Below are 22,712 nucleotides of genomic sequence, written 5' to 3'. Positions count from 1 at the left end.
GAATGGTTGTCACAATAGAAAAAAAAAATGTAGTGGTAAAGTATACCCCTGTCTCATTTCAGCTTTTCACACACTTGCCATTATCTTGTCCCATATCCTAGGATCAAAAACAGCAGCATTTATCCATGGACTGGTATCAATCACAACATCCCAGAACTTCTGGGCTTTTTTATTTTATTTTTTTTTAAGAGAGAGAATTTTAATATTTATTTTTTAGTTTTCGGCAGACACATCTTTGTTTGTATGTGGTGCATAGGATTGAACCCGGGCCACGCATACCAGGCAAGCGCGCTACCGCTTGAGCCACATCCCCAGCCCTGGGCTTCTTTCTTATTCAGGGTTAAACCTCTGGTATCTAAGAAAGTGTGCAGCACTTTCCTCAACGCTCTGTGAGGGGCCACACCCTGTCTTATAGGCTTACCTCAGATCCCTGCCAAGGCACCAGCTGCATGGGCTTTCTCTCATCCAGCAAGGAGTACCACAGAACAAGGTAGAGGAGAATGTGGCTGCAGAGTCGCTAATCAAGACCTCCAGAGACCAAGCAGGAAGCAGGTTTGATTTTATTGCATAGTTACCACGATATATACTCAGGCAGTAGCTAAGCAAATTACAGGCAGTCACCAATGCAATTTCTGCTAACTGTCCTTGCTGCAACCAATCTAGGAGCGGGCCATGGAGCAAGCGCTAGGACTGAAATACATGGCCTTACACCCAGGGCTGTGCCTATGGGGGTAAGTGGTCTGCTGCTCATGCGCCTAGCCAGAGGGGAGTGGCCTGCCACTCAGATGCCCTCAATATATGCCATATATGAAGTACTCCATGCACTTGTCCCCACATTTTACCAGGAGCAGAATTGCATTCACAAGAGAAAGATAAGGTGGATATTTAAACTTAAAGTAGATTTTTTCTGATTATCAGCTTCAACTCTGCTTTGGCTAAAAAGTCTTAGTCCATTCTATTCTTATGACTAACATATAAAATAAACCTAGATCATTATTATTAACTTATTTAGATGGTGTCTAACTTAGGAACTCTTAAGCTATTTATGTTAGTGACAATGCTTCAGTTTGTTGTTTTTATTAACTAATATAATTTCCCTCTCTTTTGATATTAAATTAATTGGTTAATTATCTTTTTTTTTGGTTCTGGATATCAAAGCCATGGCATCCTGCTGCTAGGCAAGTGCTCTGCCATTTAGTTATACCCTCAGCCTTCCCTCACACTATTAACCAAAGTAACTCTACAATGCAACCCTAATAAACATTCACATTATCTGAAGTATGTTTCTGAATGTTATTAATTTAATTTAATCACTTAATACAGAGGTAAAGGTGGTGCTATTTAGTTTATGTGCCATCTTCTGTATTCCAGGCAGGATGGGAGTATCTGAGAAATAGTTTTCCAGAGCTTGTCTTATGGCTGGGAATTGTTCTGGGTGCAAAGCATGAGTTTGAAAGTATTCAAGGCAAGGATTTAGAAGCTTAAAACAGTCAGGTGTAATTGGATGATATAGTCAGTTTGCTATTATTGGAAATAATGGTATGAAACCAGGCATGGTGAGAGATGACAGATGGAATTGGGGATGGACAGGCAAGAACCAGAGGCAGAAAGGAGAAATGTGAGCTTGGAAGCAGGAAGGTATTCTGGGTACAATTGAGTAGAAAGTAGAAAGGGAAGATGGAGATGATGTGTGATAACTTGAGAAATTTCTTTCCAAGCAGTATAAAAATGACAAAAAAAAAAAAAAAAAAAAAAAAAAAAAAACTTCCTGTGCTTCCTTTGTAAACTTTTACCAGGAGCAGAATCATATTCACAAAAGAAAAATTAGGTGGATATTTGAACTTAAGGTAGAATTTTTCTCATTGTCATGTCAATTCTTCTGTGGCTGAAAATTCTTAGTCTTTTCTATTCTTATAACTAACATATAAAGTAAACCTAAATCTTTATTAGTAATTTATTTAAATGGTGTCTAACTTAGGAATTCTAACTTAGGGCAAGGAACTGAAATATGTTAAAGAGATTGAATTGACAGCACTTGGTCATCAGTGAAATCTGGAAATGAGGGGAAAGGAGGATCCTAGGAGAACACCTAACACTATTGATAAATAGTAAAACAGATGAACTGAGTGAGAAAAGAAAGGGAAAAGCTCTGGGGAAAAGTGATAGGAGTCAGTTTGTGTCTGGAGCAGAGGGAGTGTCTGAATGGAGATGTGTTATGCACTCAGGACCAACAAAAATCCAGGTCTGACATGAGAATGAGAGGGAGCTATAACTAGATCCAACTTTGATGGGACAGTCATACTTAGAATTGTCAGGTTGCCTTTCCATTCAATGGCTTGTGAATCCCACTTACAATGATACTTGAATTCATCTCCCATATCCTTTTTATACCTATTTTTTATTAATTTATTTTTATGTCGTGCTCAGGATCGAACCCAGGGCCTCACACATGCTAGGTGAGCACTCTACCGCTGAGCCACAACCCCAGCCCCTCCCATATCCTTTTTATACATGGAAGGTTTGGGCATCTTCTGAGGAGATGATGATGAAGAACAGGGCTTTATAGGCAGCCAGATTAGCCTTGGAATCCTAGCTCTACCAGAAATGCTTTTCAGAGAATGTCTAAAAACACATGCTTAATCATTTCTGAAGGGAAGCTCTTTTCTCTGTGCCAGGGAATAACAGGTAAGAAGAAAGGAAAATAGAAAGACAAAGAGGTCTCAAACAGAAATAATATTAACTTTAGGTGTTAAGGGGGAATGTATTAATTAGGTTTCTCTAGAGGAACAGAATCAATAGGATGTGTATGTGCACACACACACACACAAAAAAAATACATATGTATATATAATATAAAGGGGGATTTATTAGATTATCTTATCATGTTTTATGTGTAAGATCAGAGGCTGAATAGTCCCTCAATGGCCATCTGTATGCTGGATAGACAGAGAAACCAGTAGATGTTCTGTCCAAGAACCTGGAAGACTCAGAACAAAAGGGACCAAAGATGCAGCCCCAGTCCAAGGCTCACTGCCTAGAGACTCCCTGGAGAGTTTTTGGTATGAGTTCATATTGAAAAAACCAAAGAACCTGGAGTCTAACATTCCCAGGTGATGAAAGCAGCAAAGGTGCACGTGTTGAAGGAGACTGAAGCTTGCATATGTTCCACTTTTGGCTTTTGCTCCATTTGGACTCTAATCTATTGGACATTGCCATCCACATTCAGTGTGCATCTTACTCAGTTTTCTGTCCCTCACACCAATTATTTCTGGAAATACCCTCACAGACATACCCAGAATTGTGATTTCCTGATTTTCTAGGCTTCTCTTAATCCAACCAAGAGGAAAATCAAGATTAACCATCACAAGGAACACATGCAAAATATATGTAACACTGCAATTAGAAGAAAGAAATTCCTCTTATATCAATGGGATTGAAAGGGTTGAGTGACAGTAAGGGCACACAAATGAGAAGAGGGCTTCAGATGTTCATACTTTCCCCAAGAAGGAGCCTGTTAATGTACTTCATCAAGGTTGATGAAGTCTTCCAGGACTTTCCTAAGGATGGTCTTGGTGTCCTTAGCAACTGATTCAAGCAAGCGTCTCTGCTCCATGTAGTTAAGGTACTTGGCAGCTGAGTTACCATAGTATGGGATGTAGCTAAGACCTATACATAAGTAAAAGACTGTAATATTTCCTATCCAAGACAATGTCGAGCTCTCTTGGTGGTAAGTCTGTGCATCCTGGGACTTCACAATGTTTGTGTACTCTTCACCTGACTTTCCTATGCTCTGTGCCACCTGCTTGAGAGATTTATCATCCACACCAAAGAACAATCTGTAGGATTTCAGACAATCACCCAAATTATTTGGATCCTGGATACCAAGAACATCCTGAAAACCACCTGTGTCTATTTTCTTCAGCAGGGAGGTCACACTTTCATTAATGATGTTTTCACAGGTAGTGAAAATGATCTTTTGGACACTATGGCATCTGATTTTGGAGATGTCTATTCTCAATGTGTTCCTAAGCTTTGGGAAGTCATGCAATGAAGGGTCAAAGTTGGATACAAGAAATGTGGGGGGTTCCTTCACACCCTCATTCTGAAGATTTTCCTTGATATTCTCTTGTATATTCTGCAATATCTTTTCATTTGAGAGAGCACTTGTGCTGAAATCCCTGTCCAGCTTAGTCCAGACAACATAGAACCTCTTTCCCATCCCCTCAATGGCTTTGGCAAGCTTTACATGATTCATGCTGAACTGCTCAGATGCAATGATGATAAAGAGGTCATATTGGCTGAACTGCATCTCATTCAGATAGTTCTCCAGACTTTGAGCAGTAGTCTCCATGCCAGGCAGGTCCCACAGCACCACATTGGGAAAGTGGAAAGAAGAATAGCTTCCTCTTGTCTGGGTAGTCTTCACTACCCCAATGGGAGCTGAGGCCTCATCCTCATGTTGCAGCCTCCGCAGTGCATTGATGAAGGATGACATACCATTGCCTGACTCCCCAGTCACAGCAATACTTACTGGCATTCTGGACACTGTCTCTGCAGTCTTCCTGACCACAGAGACTACTTCCAGCAACTTCCCTTCTTTCCAGGCCTTCTCAATGTCCCTTATGATATCCATAGATAAAATACTGCTGCATATGTGGTCCAACATGACAGAAGTGTGGGAAGAAGAAAACATGGTGTTAGGAGACAGTGGAGCCTCTGCCATGTTGATGAGTGTTGAGTAACCTACAGATATAGAATTGCATGGAGTTAGGATGGTCACACTCAGGGATGCACAGAAATTGGGAGACATAATATCCTTTCCCCAGGGTTTCAGATCTACAATCAAACCTATAGTAAATACCTTCAATTAAAAACAGAGCAAGCTAAGCCCTCTTTCAGAGCAATCTTCAAGGGGAGACCTTGAAGTTTTCTCTGAAGCTCTTGTGCCAATACTGAACTCCAAGTCATGACTGTGGACACCAGAAGACTTGATCCTTATAGCTTGGAAGGGAGTGGGCCAGAGACATTGTTCCACTTATGTGATCAATTGTCATTTACACTTCCCTGAATATGCCTTTAGTAATACTTGAATAAAATGCATATCATGTGGGTTTTTTCACCCCATATCTTCACCCACTCTTAATTAAACTCACTGGTTTGCACTTGTAAGAGATATATCCAGAAATGATTCCAATGATCAATGGAATGCCACACAGATCACTCAGCTGGAAGCCCATCCTTACCTGACTCTGACTGGTTGTCAGGACTGACCAATGGGAATGCCAGCAGGGCAGTTGTCAGCTTGTGCCAGATCTCCATACCAAGTAATTCATTCCTAAGAACCTGTGAGTCTTCACTGGGCTTTTATGTGTCAGCATTTATTTAGTTATTTTAATTACACTATATTTTTTTTTCTTTCTTCTGAACACAATCATTTTTTCTTTAAAAATTGCAATAAATTTAAGTATAATGGCACAAGGAATATAAATTTTTCTCTCATCAACTTCAATAGTTTTCCAATTAATCTCATTTTTTAAGTTAGTATGTATATTATTATTTAATAATATTGTTATTGTTAATAATGTTGATATTAAATTTCTATGAATGTAAATTTCTCTTTTGGGCTGAATAATTGCAATTACATTGGCAGCATTTCATGGGGCAGGATTGGCAAAGATAGTTTGTCATTACAAAGCATTCTACTCAAGGTTACAACATACACATTATTCCTACTTGATAAACTTTTACAATTAAACAATTATGAGTGATTTTTGTGATATTTTCCCTTTATAATTTCTTTCTTCCTTTTTTAAAAAAGTTTTTATTGGTGCATTAGAGTTATACATAATAGTGGGCTCATTTTGACATAATCATACCTGCAAGAAATATAAAAATGTGCTCCATTTCAGTCCCCAGTGTTTTTTCCTTCCCTCTTTTTCTCCCCCACCCCAATTCCTTTTCCTCTACTTTCCTTCCTTCTATTTATTTATGGTTTTTAGATTGGTGCTTTATAGGCATACATAAAGGTGGATTTATTTCCTTATTTGTCTATGAATTCAAAGTTTAAAAGTTTTAAAACTCCACATAGCTTTTCTCTTCTAAAAGGGGCTCCTTGACAGACCCGTCTATGTGGTCTCATGAAATGGTTGGAGTCTTGTCCTCATACTGAAGTGCCCATGTTTCCACTCCAGAAGGCCATGGTCTGTGGGAGATGTTTCTCAATCACCTGCATGTCCCACTGTGTAGGTTTCTGTGCTCCATACCTTCCATGGGCACATCTCCTTCCCCTTGATCCTTTCCTGGCTTGGGTTCTGCCTGCAGCCCTACACTGTGTCTCATGTTTTTTTCAGATGCTGCTTATATGGCCCAAAGGCTGCATTCAACCTTCCCTTGGAAGGAATGAGTTGAGATCTCCTGAGTTTGAGGACCAGTTTGGCCCTGTGCAATGTGGACAAATTCCTAAAGCCCCCCTTTTCTGCCCTGTGCACTGAGGCAGTCATGGTACCCACCTCCCAGAGTTTGTGTGTGAGTTTCAGAATACAGTCCATGTGTACCTCCCAGTAAGGTTTTAAGCTCTCTTGCTGAAGGATCTCTGGTCTTATTATGATTTTTGAGGAAGATATCACTCTGAATCTTCCTTATCCCTCCAAATTTAACCATGGTGTATTAAGGTTCTGTGTCTGAGTTCTCTGTGCTTGTCCTTTGTATGTCTGTGTTAATCAATCTCAAACCCTATTAGATAAGTGATATTATTTTTTCAGATTATGGATGAAGAAGTATTTTATAGATATGTCTCAATTACAAAGTAAGAAATGGATAATCTAAAATTAGACCAGAGAGTGATTCTATGTTTCTGTCTGCATAGAGAGACCTGTCCTGGTCAATACAGAATCTCTAACCCCTGGACTGATGATCACTGTATTGCAAGAACAGGCTGTGCCTGTGAGGACATTTGTGGGGGGTCCCACACCTGAACTATTTGAATAGCCTCTATTCGGCCTTGGAGCCAAGGAGATTTTGGTCTGGCAATTGTGAGTCATTTTGTGGCTTGTTACGCAAAGCACATGGTAACCTCGGTGTTTGTTTGGCTGCGAGGCTGCTCTGTAGCTCTGGACTTAGGTGTTACCATTGGGCTTGGACAGCCTCCTTCCTACCTTATTTGACAAAAGAACATTCAATTGAAATAATTTGAAGCCCCCATGTAAAAATAAAGCAAATGGGGCTCTTCACTCTCTCTCACCTTCCAGTGTGGAATCAGAACCCCTAAGGTTGTAGAGTTGTCCTGCTCTCATTTTTAAAAAATTGCTTCTGTGTTGTGTGATTTTCACTGTATTTCTCAGCCAGCACACTTCACACAGAAGGAAACCCCAAACTATAGCCTGGCAGGGAGTGGGCCAGAGACATTGTTCCACTTATGTGATCAATTGTCATTTACACCTCCCTGGATATGCTTTTAGTAATACTTGAATAAAATGGATATCATGTGGTTTTCTTTCACCCCATATCTTCACCCACTCTTAATTAAACTCACTGGTTTGCACTTGTAAGAGATATGTCCAGAAAACATTCCCATTTCTCAGAGCCTGTTTTAGGAACTTTTTCTCCATTAGAAGGATATTTTGAATGAAATGATTAGAGAGATGCCAAGAGTTTAGAGAAAAGAGGAATGATAGAAAAGGCCAACTTTATCCATCATGTCTGGGTTGGGAACTGCCAAGCATGTGAGGTGTGTGACCACAGAAAGTTTTGGAGTCCTTCTCAAGGTTAGTTGTGATGGACTTGAGGTGCCAGAGGAAAGCCTACAGGGAGTGAAGGTATCCTCAGTTGTACAAAGGGGCAGTGGTTTGTGGTGGGCTGGTTAATACAGGAACATATCTGGTTGGAAGCCAGGAAAGTGGAGCTCTGAACTACATACACATGGAAGAAACTCACTGTGGAGCTCTGAACTACATACACATGGAAGAAACTCACTGATTGGAAGGGTTTATCAGAAAAAAAAAAAAAAATCTCTGTGCTGTCTGGTAATGTCTTGCCTCAAGTGAAACTCTTTTTTTTACCTTTCATTGGTCAGGTTTACAATTCATATTTGCTGCATTAGAAATATTATGAGCTTTACTCACAAGGTAAGTAATAAAGGAAGAAGAAGACATAATTGAAGTGGTTTAAAAAAATAGGAAACATGAAGTATTTTCACTCTCAATTTCCTAAGGATACCATGAAGTGGCACCCCCTTTCTCCACAGAAAAATCTTAACTGGGCTTCTCCAGAAATCTTCACCATAGCTGATTTTAGGACTGTCAGTAAAAGAGTCTTTGCAAAAGAGTTCAATGTAGATAAACTTTCTATTTTCATGTCGCCCTGTTTATTTGGCCACTGGCTGCAAAGATACCAGAACTCGAGGTGCTGGGCACCCCCCTACTAGTTTTTCACAAACATATCCAGTATAGTAGTTTGTAGAAATGTGCAAACAAGGCCTCTGGCATTCATCTGGGGATTCACAGAGATGTCTACATTTTTTTTTTTTAAGAGAGAGGGAGAGAGAGAGAGAGAATTTTTTTTTTAATATTTATTTTTTAGTTTTTTTTTGGCGGACACAACATCTTTGTTTGTGGTGCTGAGGATCGAACCCGGGCCGCACGCATGCCAGGCGAGCACGCTACTGCTTGAGCCACATCCCCAGCCCCAAATGTCTACAATTTTAAGATAAGTTACAACTGGGCTCCATGGTAACAACTGGCAGGAGGAGGAAAGAAAGGGGAGAAGAAGTTCTCCCCTTCTCAGGTACTATCCTTGAAGGGTTAACTTGCCCAAAACAGTGAAAGAAAAAGCTGATTTTATGTGAACTTCTGCAGACTATGAACTTCTGAGACCCTCCCCTTACATACATGCTTGGTATAAAACTCTGAAACTACCTGAACTCAGGATTCAGGGGATTGATTGATTACAGCAAAACTGTGCCCTCTGAGCCTGGCTGCAGCTAAATAAAACTGTTTCTGCTATCTTTGGTGCCTTGCCTCATATGTCCCTACAACAACCACTCCTTTAAAACACAAGCCTTTTTCAAATCCTATGTTTCTCCTTTTCAACCAGGGTAACCTTTTTGAGGGATGTGAGAGTTTCTAGGAGCCCTCAATTACCCTGAAGTCCCCAGACAATCTCCTGTGTGAATTATAGTCTTGACAAATCAGCTGTGGGCAGCTATGTATTTTGCCTCCATGTAAGTTTGCTCTACTGTGGGTCTATGATAGGATTAATGTTCTTGTCAGATATACCACTGGGCTGAAACCATAAAGAACTGAAGTGGGCAGTAGCCCCTGAATTACTTCCCCTGACTTGTCTTGAGTTCAATCACAGATCTTCATATGGACTCAAAACACCTTAAATTCTGTTTTGATAATTAAGTGGAAAAATATATAATATACACAATAGGTTAATATCCCAGAAAAAATATTTTTTCTATGGGATTTAGATGCTTAATAAGTATGGAATAAAAAACTACTTATTTGTAAACCCTTATGCAGAGTTCTGTGTAATTCATGCCTCATCTACCTATCTTGAGCTCTCATCAAAGGGACTCACAGAGATGTGGGAACCAAACTTGACTAGAAACGTATCTGAAGCATCAAGGACTTTTCTGAACATAGATCCTAATGTGGGCCCAAACTTTTGCATTGTTGCTCATTTTAAAATCATCAGGAAACTGAGGGAAAAATCAATGTGCTGATTAATTCCCCAAAAGGGTGACAACCCTCTCTAGGATTATTGGGTACAGTACTGGACCTGGCATACTCTGGGAAGATGGTGTTTGAAAAGCTCCAACCTCATTATTGTACCCCAAAAAGATTGAGTTGGTGTCCAGCAATAGAGCTAGTTTCTCATGAAGATAAAACATTTGAATTAAATCAGGCAAAAAGGTCACTCACATATAATGCTAAACCTAACCTCAGATTCCCATTACTTGGGTGGTCCAGGTAAAGAGTTCCTAGGTTGTCATAATTCCAGGTTCTTTTAGATATTGCCTTTGGCTGATTATAATTTCATGGGGAGAGTGAAGAGTGTCTAGCTTATATTTTAAGACAGTGAGGGTGGCACAACACATGCTATTTCTTTATGAGACCCACAATGCCAGAAATTTGTAGGTAAGTGAAAAGAATGTTGCTTATGCACTGGAAGGTTAGATGTTTTGGAAACACCAAAAATATTAGGGTGTGTGTGGTCACCAAAGGACATCAGAGAGAGGCTCTGCTATGAACACACCCTGAGTGTAGTAAGCCTGATTTGAAACTCTCTTGCTCTGATGTAAAGGATCCACCTTTAATGTCATTCTATGAGCAGAGTTATTAGCAAGCTGCACTTAGGAGACATTCTCTTACCTGCTGCAGAGAGGTGGCTGTGAGGAGATGTCAGAAGTTCTCCTGGGATATCACTTCCTCCCTGGGGAAAAGTTGCTGCCCTCAGACAGAGGCAATTGCCTCTGCAATCTTCCCAAACTTGAATCCAGTCCCAGGTGGCTTCAGAAGGCAGAAGTCACTTGTGGAGAGCTGGATTCTTCTGAGGAAGAATGAATAGAGAAGGAGAGGAGAGGAGCTAGAAAGGAGAGTTCAGTCTTCCTGGGTTTTCTTTCTTCACTTCACAGTAGAGTTATTGTGCTGCCCCTGCTCACTGCTCAGCTGTTTGTAGATTTCAGTCAGGCTGCCTGCCTCAGCTCCACAAGGAGGGGAACATTGGTGGGGTAAGGTTTCAGTTTCTATTCCTGTAAGTAACTGATTTTCAGGATACAGCCATTCAGTTTCCACTTTTGCCTTCCAGTAGGAGTAGAAACCATTCAATTCTAGCCTGAATCCAAGTCCAGGATGTCTTAGCTCTGCTGAGGGGCTATGAAAGTTTAGACCAGGATGAAGACATTCTGGGCCTAGACTTTCTTCCTCACCTCCTGGAGCCCGTGTCCTCTGAGATGTTAACATCTGGAAGATGTAAGGGCAGGCCCATTGGACAGTTGCAGGTACTAACTGCTAAGTTCCTCCTAGTGGTTGTTGTCCCTGGCTAGCTTCGTTTGCTCACTCCCATACCACTCAACTCAGGTGCATAATCGCTCTCTACAATGGAGCTACCCTGATCATCCCACAGGTCAAGGCATTTGTCCACTCCAGAATACCTGGCTGTTAATTTGTGATTCTTTTTGACCTCTGACTTCTCACAGTTCAGGAAAGACTCTCTATAACCAGCTTACACTCTGCCACTCCATATAATTGATTGTCACTTTCCTGGCTGATGTCTACTTTAAGAGGGGCAGGCCTGACCACTAATAGGTCTAACCATGGGGATTAATGCTGCTAATTAACATGACTGGGAAAATGCCATGATTACCAGAGCAAGATAGGGTAGCAGATAAAGTATGAAACTCTGAGCATTGTCTGTGGACCAAGGTAGTCTGACTACCTCCTAATTGTCCCTGAACGTTCTGTTCCATCCACAGGGTTCATTCTAGCTTCTGGGATAACTGTATTCCTGAGTGGCTTACATTTCATACATGTTATTCTTGCTGTTGGGAGAGTCCTTCCCATGGCTGCAACTCCTAAGCCTCCTCTCTAGCACCACATATTGATAAGACTTCCATGACCAAGATACACTGTCCACAGGACCCTATCTTCCACCCTCTGGGTGCCCCATCCATCCTCCTTCCTGCTCAGTGTAGCTACCTGAATGCTCAACCCAGCACATTAGTAGTTTCCCTATTGCTTGGAATCTGCACTAGGTACCAGGCTCTGAAATTCCCCCATCATCAGGTTCAAATTACACTGAGGTTTTTGAACCTGTGCTAGACTGAATGAGTCACCAGAAAGGATGAGAAGGTAGAGGTCTGAGTCCTCAATGGGGGAATGAGTGGACATCTGATCCTAGACAGGCCTTTGACTTCTCAGTGGATTTCATCTCCTTATTCTAATGTAGAATCAATCGGAAAGTATATGGTAAGGCAAGGGACCACAGGTCTGGAGTTATGTGACAGTAACAAGGTGGAGACTGAGTCTGTTTTCTGAGCTTTGCGGAAAGATTGTAAATGTGGATAATGAGTTATGAACACTGATGTGGCTAAGGGGTTTTAAAATTGGCTTTGCCATCCTTGATTCCACCTGTGAGTAAAAAACTGCTAACTAGCAGAAGATGTTTATCTGGACATGGGTCTTCCTCAGTAAGATGAACTCAATCAAAACAGAGTCAGGTTGCTCCACAATTTTCACAAAATGGCAGGAGAGGATTAAGTGGCCTCTAAGTTTAATCCATCTCTATCCCCGAGAGCACAAATGGGAAGACTGTGTGAAAATCCCTTTTCCCTTTTATATGAAGAGCATTTACCACACAGTAACCATCAGAAAGACTGCAATCATCCCACCCGAGTGTGTCTTTTCCTGCCTTTTTTAGTTTCCTTCCCCTCTGGCACCTATAGCCTATAATACAGAACTTTGTAGCTAGCCAAAATGAGGGCTGGTAGATCACTCCAGTCTTTGCTGTAGGTGTGTCAGTGGGAGCAGGCTGTGAGCCAAGGAAGGGGTGGGGAAGATTTCAATTTCCTAAGAATCTAGAGTTCTTTATTAGATGCATTGAATTTCTGAGTGGGATTAGAGACTGGATATCTTGAGGATAGTATAGAAGACCTAAAAACTCTGGAATATTTCCACCAAGGTATAGAAGACAGTCTTCTAGCAAAGGGCAATGCAGAGTTGGAAGAGAAGGACAATGTTGCTTCTAGCTGGTCCAGGCACCTCTCCAGTTCTCTTCATTGATCCCCTAATACCTACTGGCAAGTTCTTCCTCCAAACTTGGTGAAGAGCATCAGGAATAAAGAGGAGATCTCAGCTAGTCCTGTGCTCACTGTGGAGGAAATCAGACCACAGGGGCTGAGCACAGACAGAAAAAAGCAGGCTCACACAGACACTGCACTGACACTGTATCTTGATCTAGGGGCCTTAGCACAATTTCTGCCTACTGAATGCTCCCTCGGGATATATGGGTGATGTGACTCTCTGGTCACTGGAAGCCCAAGTCCTGCCCCAGTGGTTTCCAATCACTTCTGTATCTATGAGTCATCTGTTCAGCAACAAGTAGTATGAGCCCCTAGAGGCCACAGTACCTTTCACTCTCTGATTTCCGGAAAAAAAAATGAAAAAAAAAAGGTGAATCTGTTTTCTGAAATTTGAGGTGGAGACTGCAAAGGTTAATAATAAGCTATGTAATCCTGTGTGGCTGAAGGATTTTGAAACTAGTGTCGCTACTCTTGATTTTTCCTTTCATGCAGAAAATAAAATGCAATCATCTTATTGCAATAATAAAAGCTGGATATGGGTCTTCTTAGGTAAAAGGAACTCAGTCAAAAAGGTCTAGGTGGTTCCATGATGTGCACACAATGAGAAGGGGGAATGAGGCCTGCAGGTCTGGGCTGTGCCTGTCTCTCATACCCCAGTAAGGACATCTATGTGAACCCACACGGTCCCTATATGTGAACAAAATTCACCACACAGCAGCCATCAGCAGGATCGTACCTGCCACCTGAATGTATCCCTTCCTGCTTACTTCTCCCTACCATCTTCATAATGGAGATGATTTGTGCATGAAAGAGGAGAGAAACGGATTTGTGTCCCTTTAGCAGATATCCCAGTGGGAGAAGGGACTGAGCTGGGGTAGTGGGGGAGGGATTTTAATTGCATAGGAGTCTAGGGTTTATTAGACAGATTAGGGGGACCAAGGAATAAAAGTGCAGAGTGGCACAGAAGCACTGGCTGAAGAAGTATGTTATTTCCACCAAAGAGTGGAGGAGGTCTCCTATCAAAGGGCAATGCCAGGAGGCTGGGGAAAAAGCAATTATGTTACTTTCAGAGAGTCCAGAGAAGTTTCCAATTCCCTTCCTTGTCTTCCTCCAAACTGGAAGAAGAGAAGCAGAAATGGAGAGTAAAGTTAGGCCAGTCCCATGCTCACTGTGGAGGGAACAGAACACAGGGGCTGTGCAATGTGAGAAAAAGCAGGCTCACAGCCACTGCCCTGCACTGCCCAGAGACTTGAGCAATGACTCTCTAGTCACTGGAAGCCCCAGTCCTGCTCCCATGGTTTCTACCCCCTCTTCTCTCTCTGACTCACATGTTCAATGACAAGTAGTGTGAGCCCCCCTAGTGGCCAACATGCCTTTTGCTTTCACATTCCTGGAAATCAATGAGTTTTGCAGAAGAGGAAGAAATTGGAGTTGCTTTCACATTCTTGTCTTAGCTATTAATGGAAGCCTTGAACAAAAGCCAGGGAACTCTCTTCTCTTCAAAACAAAATAATTCTTCTAAGACGTCAGCTTCCCTGTGAGGCCTGAGGAGAGCTGCTGTCAACTTCTTGCAAATTTCAGTCCCTGCCTTGTGAGACTGACAGGGCAGTTTCTGTGTCCTGCTCTCTGTGTGCTGTCTACATGAGCAAAGAGGCCCAGGTCCTAGAGCAGGCACAGGAAGGTAAGAGAGAAGAGTTCAACAACCTTGCTTCTCAGTGACCACAGCATTCACACTCAGGGTTTTGGGTCATTCGGAGGCCACTGACTCAACTGACCTCAGACTCAATACTCATCTTCCCCCTGGAATAAGTGGAGAGTTCACCCTTGGAATGATTTAGAATGGGCACTACAGGGTCTCTTTGTGGATTGAGGATCAGGTAAAATTGTCTGGAGGCAGGATGGGCCTAATGAATGGACACAGAATGCAGATGTAAGATACTCAGACCACTCATGGCCTATCCTTGAAGATACCATTTTCCTAGAAGCTCCAGCAGGGATAGTCTGGTGTTAGACATTTTGGATAGCACCAGAACTATGGATTACCTGCAGATCCTTATGTGATAAGAAGGTATGAATGTGGGTCATTTGCCCATAAAGAAATGCTGGGAGCTAAGTCACTCAAAGTCTATGACACTCACCTCAGCTTTTTCTCATAACTAATCAGGGCTTCAAGCTCCCTTCCCTCAGCAGAGTAGGAAAAGATCAGGCATGAATACTAATCATATACACAGTGGCAGATTTGGGCTTATCATCTTTGCTTTGTGCTCTATTGTCATGGGTACTGAGAAGAACTATTTTCAGGTATGTGAGAGTCACACTGGGAGATACTTGAAGGAGCCAGAATCCTCAGAGGCCCATGTTGGCCTCCTCGTGTTGATGAACACATCTCACCTCATACCTGCCTGTTTCCCCCCAAAGAATTTTGTTTTCTTTTCTTCTATTCTTTCCTATTTCTTGATTAGTTATGAGGAGCCTGTATTTATTTTGCTTTTCATGAGCTAAACCAAAAAGTACAGTACATACTTACTCAGAAGATCATGTCATCCTGGAGTTGATGGAGGGCTAAAACCTGCAGGGGTGCTCAGGAGAGAAGAAATGGTCACCGTGGCCTTTAGACTCCAAGAAGGCATGCTTCACAGGATTTGGGAAGTACTTGTCAGAGGTCAGCCTCTATGATCCCTGATTTTCATGGATATTAAGAGCTCCCTCCACATCTCTGCTTGAATGTCCCCATTCCAACTCACCAGTGTTCCCTGCATCACTTGCACAGTAAGATTGGCCTCCTCCCTGTTAATAGGTGTGTCCAGCTGCCCTGAGGGCATCTCCACAGGAACCAACTTCAGCAGATGCCTGTACCAGCTGACCACTTTCACTCTCATGTGCCACATCCTGTGCTTCACTATCACCTCCCCACCACCAGACCCTAATCCTGACCATCCTCCTTGACGCCTTATACTGTCTCTCTTCCATCTCCAAACTCTGAGACCTCATTACTCCTGATGTCCATGGAGCCCACTAAGCCTTCTACAAATCTCAACATATGGTCTCTCTTGTTTCTCCTAATAGCACCTGTTCTCCTAATGCTTGATCTCTCCAATTACCTGGGAAACTGCTGGTGGCAGGACCCAGGTTCTGGCAAACCTACACCTCAGAAGGATAATCACTGTGGGCTCTGGGGGCATTTCTTTCATTAATGAGAAAAGTTTCTCTTATTAATTCCTTCATTTTATTTAAATGATTAGGGTGATATTGGGCATAAGCTTTTGTAACTTGCCCTGAATTCTAAACACTAACTTCTACTAAATTCTTTATATTTTATGAAACTCTACCTCTGAGTTTTTCAAATATTTTAATTCATAGGGAAGAGAAAGGTAATAAAATTTTATCAATCACAGTTTACATGCAAATTTCTGAGCCATAGTTTTTTCCATCTATGATTCTAATTTCTCTCAATGGAATAATCAGGAAATGGGATGGCAAGAAACTGAAGTGGGTGGCTGTCTAGGTAGCTCAGAATATAATCAATGGGGAAATGGTTTTGTTCCACAAGAATGTGTCTGGAAAAAACATTAAGGAAGTCAATGAGGGCCAGCCTCTAGTGACATTTTAGTAACATTTTTTATTTTATGGTTAATATTTTTGATTTTCTGGTATTTGTCTCTTACACATCTGTAAACTGCTGTGACTTACTTGTTTCAGTTTTCCAACTAGCAAATCTTCAGTTATGTCCCTCCTGATATCTTTTACTCTAATTCTCAATGTTCTTATTTAACTGGGCATCTGTATTTACTTGGTACATAAATTTCCAACAAGTGTCACTTGGGGCTTTTGGGAAAGGAGCAAGGGAAGATGGAGTTGGCTGGCCGCTGCCTATTTTGGTCATCTCCTCACTATGCAGTGAATGTGCCAAACCTGTATTTTTCTCCATCCACACTCAGCACCTTGTTTGTCTCTGGCCTTGTTACTGCCTGTTCTTCATGTGAACAGAGAGTCACTGTCCTCAACAAAATAGGGGAGGATCATGTGTAGGACTTATAATTTTAATTTCTATTTCTGTATGGAATTCAGCATACTCCAGGATGCAGACAATCAAGTCAACTCTACTCTCTCTACACACCTATGCACACACACATATGAAACCCTTGCACAGATACACGCAAGTACAAACACCCATATACAGACATATGGAAGAGCTGCCCTTTGGGGATTGGTGGGAGATTTCAGAGAGAAGGTGGACTGCAGATCTCAATTCCTCCAAGGTTGGAACAAAGAAGTGAAAGAGCAGCTGATCAAAGAACTGACTGGCAGAGGGTATGGTTTGGTTACTGGAATATAATACAAGAAAGAAGTCATTAACCAGGAATGAGCATCTGAACCAGTAGCGAATGGCTGAAGGGCAGGAAAACATAGGGAGAAAGAGGAAGAGGCAAATCTGACATCTTTGAAGTGGAGTTAACGAAGTAAGTTGTGAACTGAAAGCTTGTGAACCACCCATCCTCACCATCCTAGCTTCTGCAAAGATAGGGAGTGGAGCACAATGCAGTACAATTTCACGGAGTCAGTGCCTAAGGAGCCTCTGCTGAGCACCTCTATCAGGAGGGAAGGACACCTCCATCAGGAAAAGGCAGGTACTTGCACAACTACCAGTGAACCTATCAGGCCTAAAGAGAATGACACACATGTCTGATGCTAGCACTTCCCCATGAATGTCTTTGACAGGGAGGGCCATGCATGCGAATCTGGTTGCAAGGTCTCCAAACGTCACCATTGTGTGCCCCTACTAGAAAGGGTGGAGAGTAGAAAGCTGTCCTACAGCTATGCAGCTTGTGGACTCTGCCAGGAAAGGGGAACCCTAATAGACAGCTCATTAAATCTCCTACACAGAATATTTATTGCAACAATATAAAAGGATTCAGTTTTCTCCTTGCTGGGATATTTAAAATGGAGACAGTTTTCTTGAATGCTCTCATGGTTATGTAAACAGGTGAGGGCTAACCCTTGTAGGTTTGTGCTTCAGCCAAGGTAGCACACTACAGCAGTGTGATGGTGGTGATCTGGAAGCTGAGGTGGTGGCAAGAACACTGTGTGGCCAGTGATTTGAGTTCAGGGCTGTGTTTGGGTAGGGCACTGTCTAAGAGAGTTATGGTGGCAGCTAGCGTCACACCTGCATGCTGGAATCTGGTCTCTGCCCTCCATGCCAGAGGTCCTGAAGGTTGAGGGAGGCCCTCAGAAGATTCTCACAGCTCCCCAGACTTGACCCTTCCTTCTCAGGTGCTCATGGTATCTGCCAGCATCATAGGTGCCCATTACTGTCTTGGCACTATCCTTCTTGGCAGATGTCTCAATGGAGGCTCCCTACAGAGGTGCAGAGGTGCCTTTCATTTCTTAGACTAAACCCTTCCTGGTAGAGGCCTATAGCACTGAGGTGTGCTGCTTTTTTATCCTTCCTCTTTAGAAGGAGCACATAGAGGCAGCCAGCATTATCTTAGCACGCAGATTCCCAGAATGGCCCTCTTTGACTTAATTGAGGGAAAAACAATGTGCTGATTTTTTTTCCAGGAAAGAGTGGCAAACCTCTCCAGGATCATTGGGTATAGTACTGGACCTAGCATGCTCTGGGAAAATGGTGTTTGAAAAGCTCCCACCTCATTATGGTAGCCCATAAAGGAATGAGTTGGTGCCAGGCAATAGAGCTAGGTAGATAATACATGTGCATTGAGTCAGGCAAAGGGTTCACTCAGACACATCGTCCTCAGATTCCCATTCCCTGGGTGGTCCAGGTAAGGAACTCATAATTTCAGGTTCTTTCAGATGTTGCCTGGTGCTAATTCTGATCCTGGGAGTCTGACTTCATGGGAAAAATAAAGTTTTCAGTTTAGACTCTAAGACAACATGGGTGGCACATCCCATCCTCTTTTTCCAAATTTGGTTCCCATCAGATTACACACAATTCCAGGAATGCAGAGGTGAGAGAGAAGCACATTGTTTCCACACTGGTGAGTTGGATATTTTTAGAGCACCAAAAATTAGGATACTTTGTGTCCCCTGCAGGATGTCAGAGAGAACACAGTAAGCCTGATCCCAAGCTCTCCTGCTCTGGTGTAAAGGATCCACCTTTAATGTCGTTCTATGAGTAGAGTTATTAGCAAGCTGCACTTAGGAGACAATCTCTTACCTGCTGCAGAGGAATGGCTGTGAGGAGATGTCAGCAGTTCTCCTGGTGTATCACTGCCTCCCTGGGGAAAAGTTGCTGTCCTCAGACAGAGGCAGTTGCCTCTGCAACCTTCCCAAACTGGAATCCAGTCCCAGGTAGCTTCAGAAATCAGAAATCAGAAATTGTGGAGAGCTGGATTCTTCTGAGGAAGAACCAATAGAGGAGGAGAGGACAGGAGATAAAAAGAAGAGTTCAGTCTTTCTGCCTTTTCTTTCTTTACTTCACAGTAGAGTTATTGTGCTGTCCTTGCTCACTGCTTGGCTGTTTATAGATTTGAGTCTGGCTGCCTGCCTCAGATTCACAGGGAGGGAACTTCAATGAGGGCAGGTTTCAGTTTCTATTCTTGTAAGTGACTGGTTTTCAGGATTCAGCCAATCAGTTTTCACTTTTGCTTTCAAAATTGGGCAAAGGTACCGCATTGTTGGCCTGAGTCCAACTTCAGTGTTTCTTAGATCTGCCCAGGCAGAGGGCGGCATCCTGGGTCTGACCTTGTTTCCTCCCTTGCTGGAGCCTATTGCCCTAGATGATGGTATCCAGCCTTGAGTGATGTTGACCTTCAGACTTGGAGAGGCCTAGCCCCTCAGATAGTTGCAGTTACTTACTGCAGTTGCTTCCTTTGGTTACTTTCTCTGATCTGCTCTCGAGGTCTCATTTGCCATCTCCCACTCTGCTCATCTCAGATGAGAAAGCAGTGCCCATCAGGGAGCACCTCTGATCTACCCTGGGTTAAGGCACTTACTCATTCCAGTATACTTGGGCTTTATTGTTGTCTTCTTCTGATCTCACACTAGTCAGAGTTCAGGAGAGGCTCACATTAACTGTATTGCCTTCTTTTCTTCTACATAATCAGTTGTCACTGTCCTGGGTTATGTCCTTCATCAGAGAAATTCTCTGGATCACTGATGTCTCTGGGCATAGGGAAGTGTGATCTCTAGCCTGTATCACTATTTAATACCATGGCTGGAAGAGTGCTATGCTTAACAAGGCTTAGTAAAGTGGCCTGATACAATATGAATTTCTGATAAAATCCTGTGGGCCATATATGGTAAGGTTGCTTTCTGACTATCCTTGGATTCCCTGCTCTCAGACTCTCAGTTTCTGAGATGTCCTGTATTCCTCCAGTGATACCCAGACTGTTCCTACTGCTGGGAAAACCTTTCCTATGGCTGCACAATCCCATTCTTGTCTCCAGCCTCATTCTCTCAGTCTCTCATGGGAAGGTCTCCATGAGAAAGCTGCATTGTCCCAGGATCTATTAATTACTGCCAAATGCCCCCTCCTTTCTCTTCCATGTATGGTGCAGGATTTTGATCATCCAGCCCAGTATTTAGTAGTTTTTCCTGTGTCTACGGTCTGTACTAGATGACAGGCTCAGAAATTGATGCATCACATCTGTATAGTTCACCTTTATGCACAGGTCTTGGACTTGTATTGTGCTGACTGATTTATTACCGATCACGGAAATAGGAGGTGTAAGTCTCTGCAATGGTCTCTACTGGCTGTATAGTTCCGGATAGCCCTTTAACTCTGTATGTATCTCATATCCTCATTCTAATGTGGAAACATCAGATAAAGCACCCCAGAGCATTTGTGGCTAGGAGAGAAGCCCAAAGTCAGGAAGATATGGTCCTGCAAGAGGCTAACACAATGGATTTTTTTCTTAGGAAAGAGATTGGGAAGGGATTGCAAACATCCATAACAGTGTGCCTGAGGGATTGTGAAACTGAATTTGATTCCTCTTTCAACTTAGAAAAAGAGGCTAATAGCCCATTGTAAGATGTGCTTTCACTTTAGGCCAACAATAGATCTTCTTGTATAAAATAAACTCAGGCCCCAAAGGGCTGGACTGCTCCTGCCATTTACAGACAATAAGAGATGATAGGACACCTACAGGTCTGAGCTGTGCCTGTCCCTGAGATTCAAGGGAATATCTGTGTTAGCACCCCATGGTCCTACCTTTGTGAAGAACATCCACACCAGCAGGAGTTATTGGATATGCTTGAGGGCTGCAGCTCTAGGGCTAGTTCCTGTCCCAGGCCTTCCCCTGGGAGCATGATGAATTAGGACTTTCAAGACAATGAAGGCTTTTCTGGCTAAATTAAAGCAGGTAGATATTTTATTAGTTGTAGGTATTAAATACTCTTTCTGAAAATTTAAGAATATAAAAAAGTTGACTACCCAAAGGAGCATGATATTATCTAATAGTGAAGGTCATTTTCAGAATTAAACAAAAACAGTGGAAACAGAAATTAGTGAGAGGGAAAATAATTCTGTTATATGAAAATAAATTTAATTAAATCACAAAGCCCAAAAGAACAAATGTTGGTACTGTTCTTCTAGCAACAGCAATTGGAAAACCTGAGAGATTCCAGTTGTCAGGTTGTAAGACAGGTATACTGGGCTGTGGGATAGAAGTGCTTCCCATCCTCATGGAACTTTGGGTAGAATTTCTTCCAAGACCACCACATTTGTTATCAGTTTATAAAGTAAGCTTCTGATTGTTATATCTACAGCTTCCATATTGGGGAATTTGGTTATGTATATATGGTTCTGTTCTCAGCTTTGTCAGAGGCCAGTGGGGAGAAGCAGGCAGTAAATGTATAGAGGCAATATTTATTTTTTCCATATTTTTATTGTTACATTATACTTATATATAATAGATGGATTTGTTAGTACATATTTGTATATGCACACCATGTAACAATATTTGGCCAATATTCTCTAGTATTTCACCTTTAGGCACAACAATTAGAATGAGATTACTCAAAGTAAATTTACCTTTGTAGGTCAGCAATGTATGTCTTTTGTAAAGAGCATCAGGATACTTCTAACTGAAAAAAAAAATATTCTGGCTGAGGAGAAAATTTGGAGACTCAGATGAACCCTTTGTTCATCCTTACTCTACACCATGGTCAGTTCATCAATTAATGTAGGTCCCTGAGGCCTCCTGGCTACAGGCAAGTTGGCTACCTCCTGATGGTCACGTCAGCCCCTTAGTCTATTTGCCTCAGTCCTAGACTTGGGCTCAGTTCTTCTACTGACCAGGCCAGACAGGACATCACTATGGATCTGTTTCCTCATCCATTGAATGAAGAATTGGGGTATAAGGAGACTTCTCCTACACTGGTGTTTCTTGACTCAAAGGAGCTCCAATCTTAGATTCTCACATCTCCTGACGGCTCTATGGGCCCAGTCAAGGGCTTCAGCTGCCTCTATAAGTCTAAGACATTACAGTTTCAACACAAGTGGCCCTACAATTTAACTGAGATTTGCTCTAGAGTTCTTAGGTAAGATTCTGCTTCACACAGAGCAATCTCTTTCCAGAAGTCAGATGTAAAGGTACAAGATGTCATGATATTCACTTCACTCTGTTACAGGCAACATCAAGACGTCAAGTCTCCCACTTCCTCAAATGGCTCCCTAAATATTTACATGTCAGCACAGAAATGGCATTATGCTAAGAGCCAAGTATATGATGCATGGCATTTTTGGTCAAAAGGTGACGCCAGCTAGCCATTGAGATGATATGATTATGTTAAGATTTGCATTCATATGGATATTGGACTCCTGCTGTTCACCTAGGCCGGCTACGGGACTCCTGGAGAGTTCCCATTGGTTGGGGAAGTACAGTAGGAGGGAGTTCTGGGGGAGGAGCTCTCTCTGCGGTTCCGGGAGGAGGCCGTGTGGGTGGAAAAA

General features: G+C 42.3%; 1 protein-coding gene across 3 annotated transcripts; it reads right to left on the bottom strand.

Moving 5' to 3' along the window:
• Positions 1-542: 542 nt before the first annotated feature.
• On the bottom strand, positions 543-19,274 carry LOC114107592 (immunity-related GTPase family M protein-like). 3 transcript variants are annotated; one of them, XM_027955013.2, is made up of 3 exons: positions 18,978-19,274; positions 10,374-10,551; positions 543-4,743 (listed from the first exon to the last, which is right to left on the bottom strand). In XM_027955013.2, the coding sequence occupies exon 3, from the start codon at positions 4,721-4,723 to the stop codon at positions 3,515-3,517; it is 1,209 nt and encodes a 402-aa protein (XP_027810814.1). In that variant the 5' UTR covers positions 4,724-4,743; positions 10,374-10,551; positions 18,978-19,274; the 3' UTR covers positions 543-3,514. The 3 variants fall into 3 exon arrangements, with proteins under 3 accessions (XP_027810814.1, XP_027810815.1, XP_071468224.1); XM_027955014.2 differs by lacking the exon at positions 10,374-10,551; XM_071612123.1 differs by lacking the exon at positions 18,978-19,274 and having other exon boundaries at positions 10,374-12,690.
• Positions 19,275-22,712: the final 3,438 nt, after the last annotated feature.

Source organism: Marmota flaviventris, chromosome 5, assembly GCF_047511675.1.
Source record: "Marmota flaviventris isolate mMarFla1 chromosome 5, mMarFla1.hap1, whole genome shotgun sequence".
Taxonomy (NCBI): domain Eukaryota; kingdom Metazoa; phylum Chordata; class Mammalia; order Rodentia; family Sciuridae; genus Marmota; species Marmota flaviventris.
The sequence above is the reverse complement of the archived record's forward strand: the minus strand, read 5'-3'. Positions and strand labels throughout refer to the sequence as shown.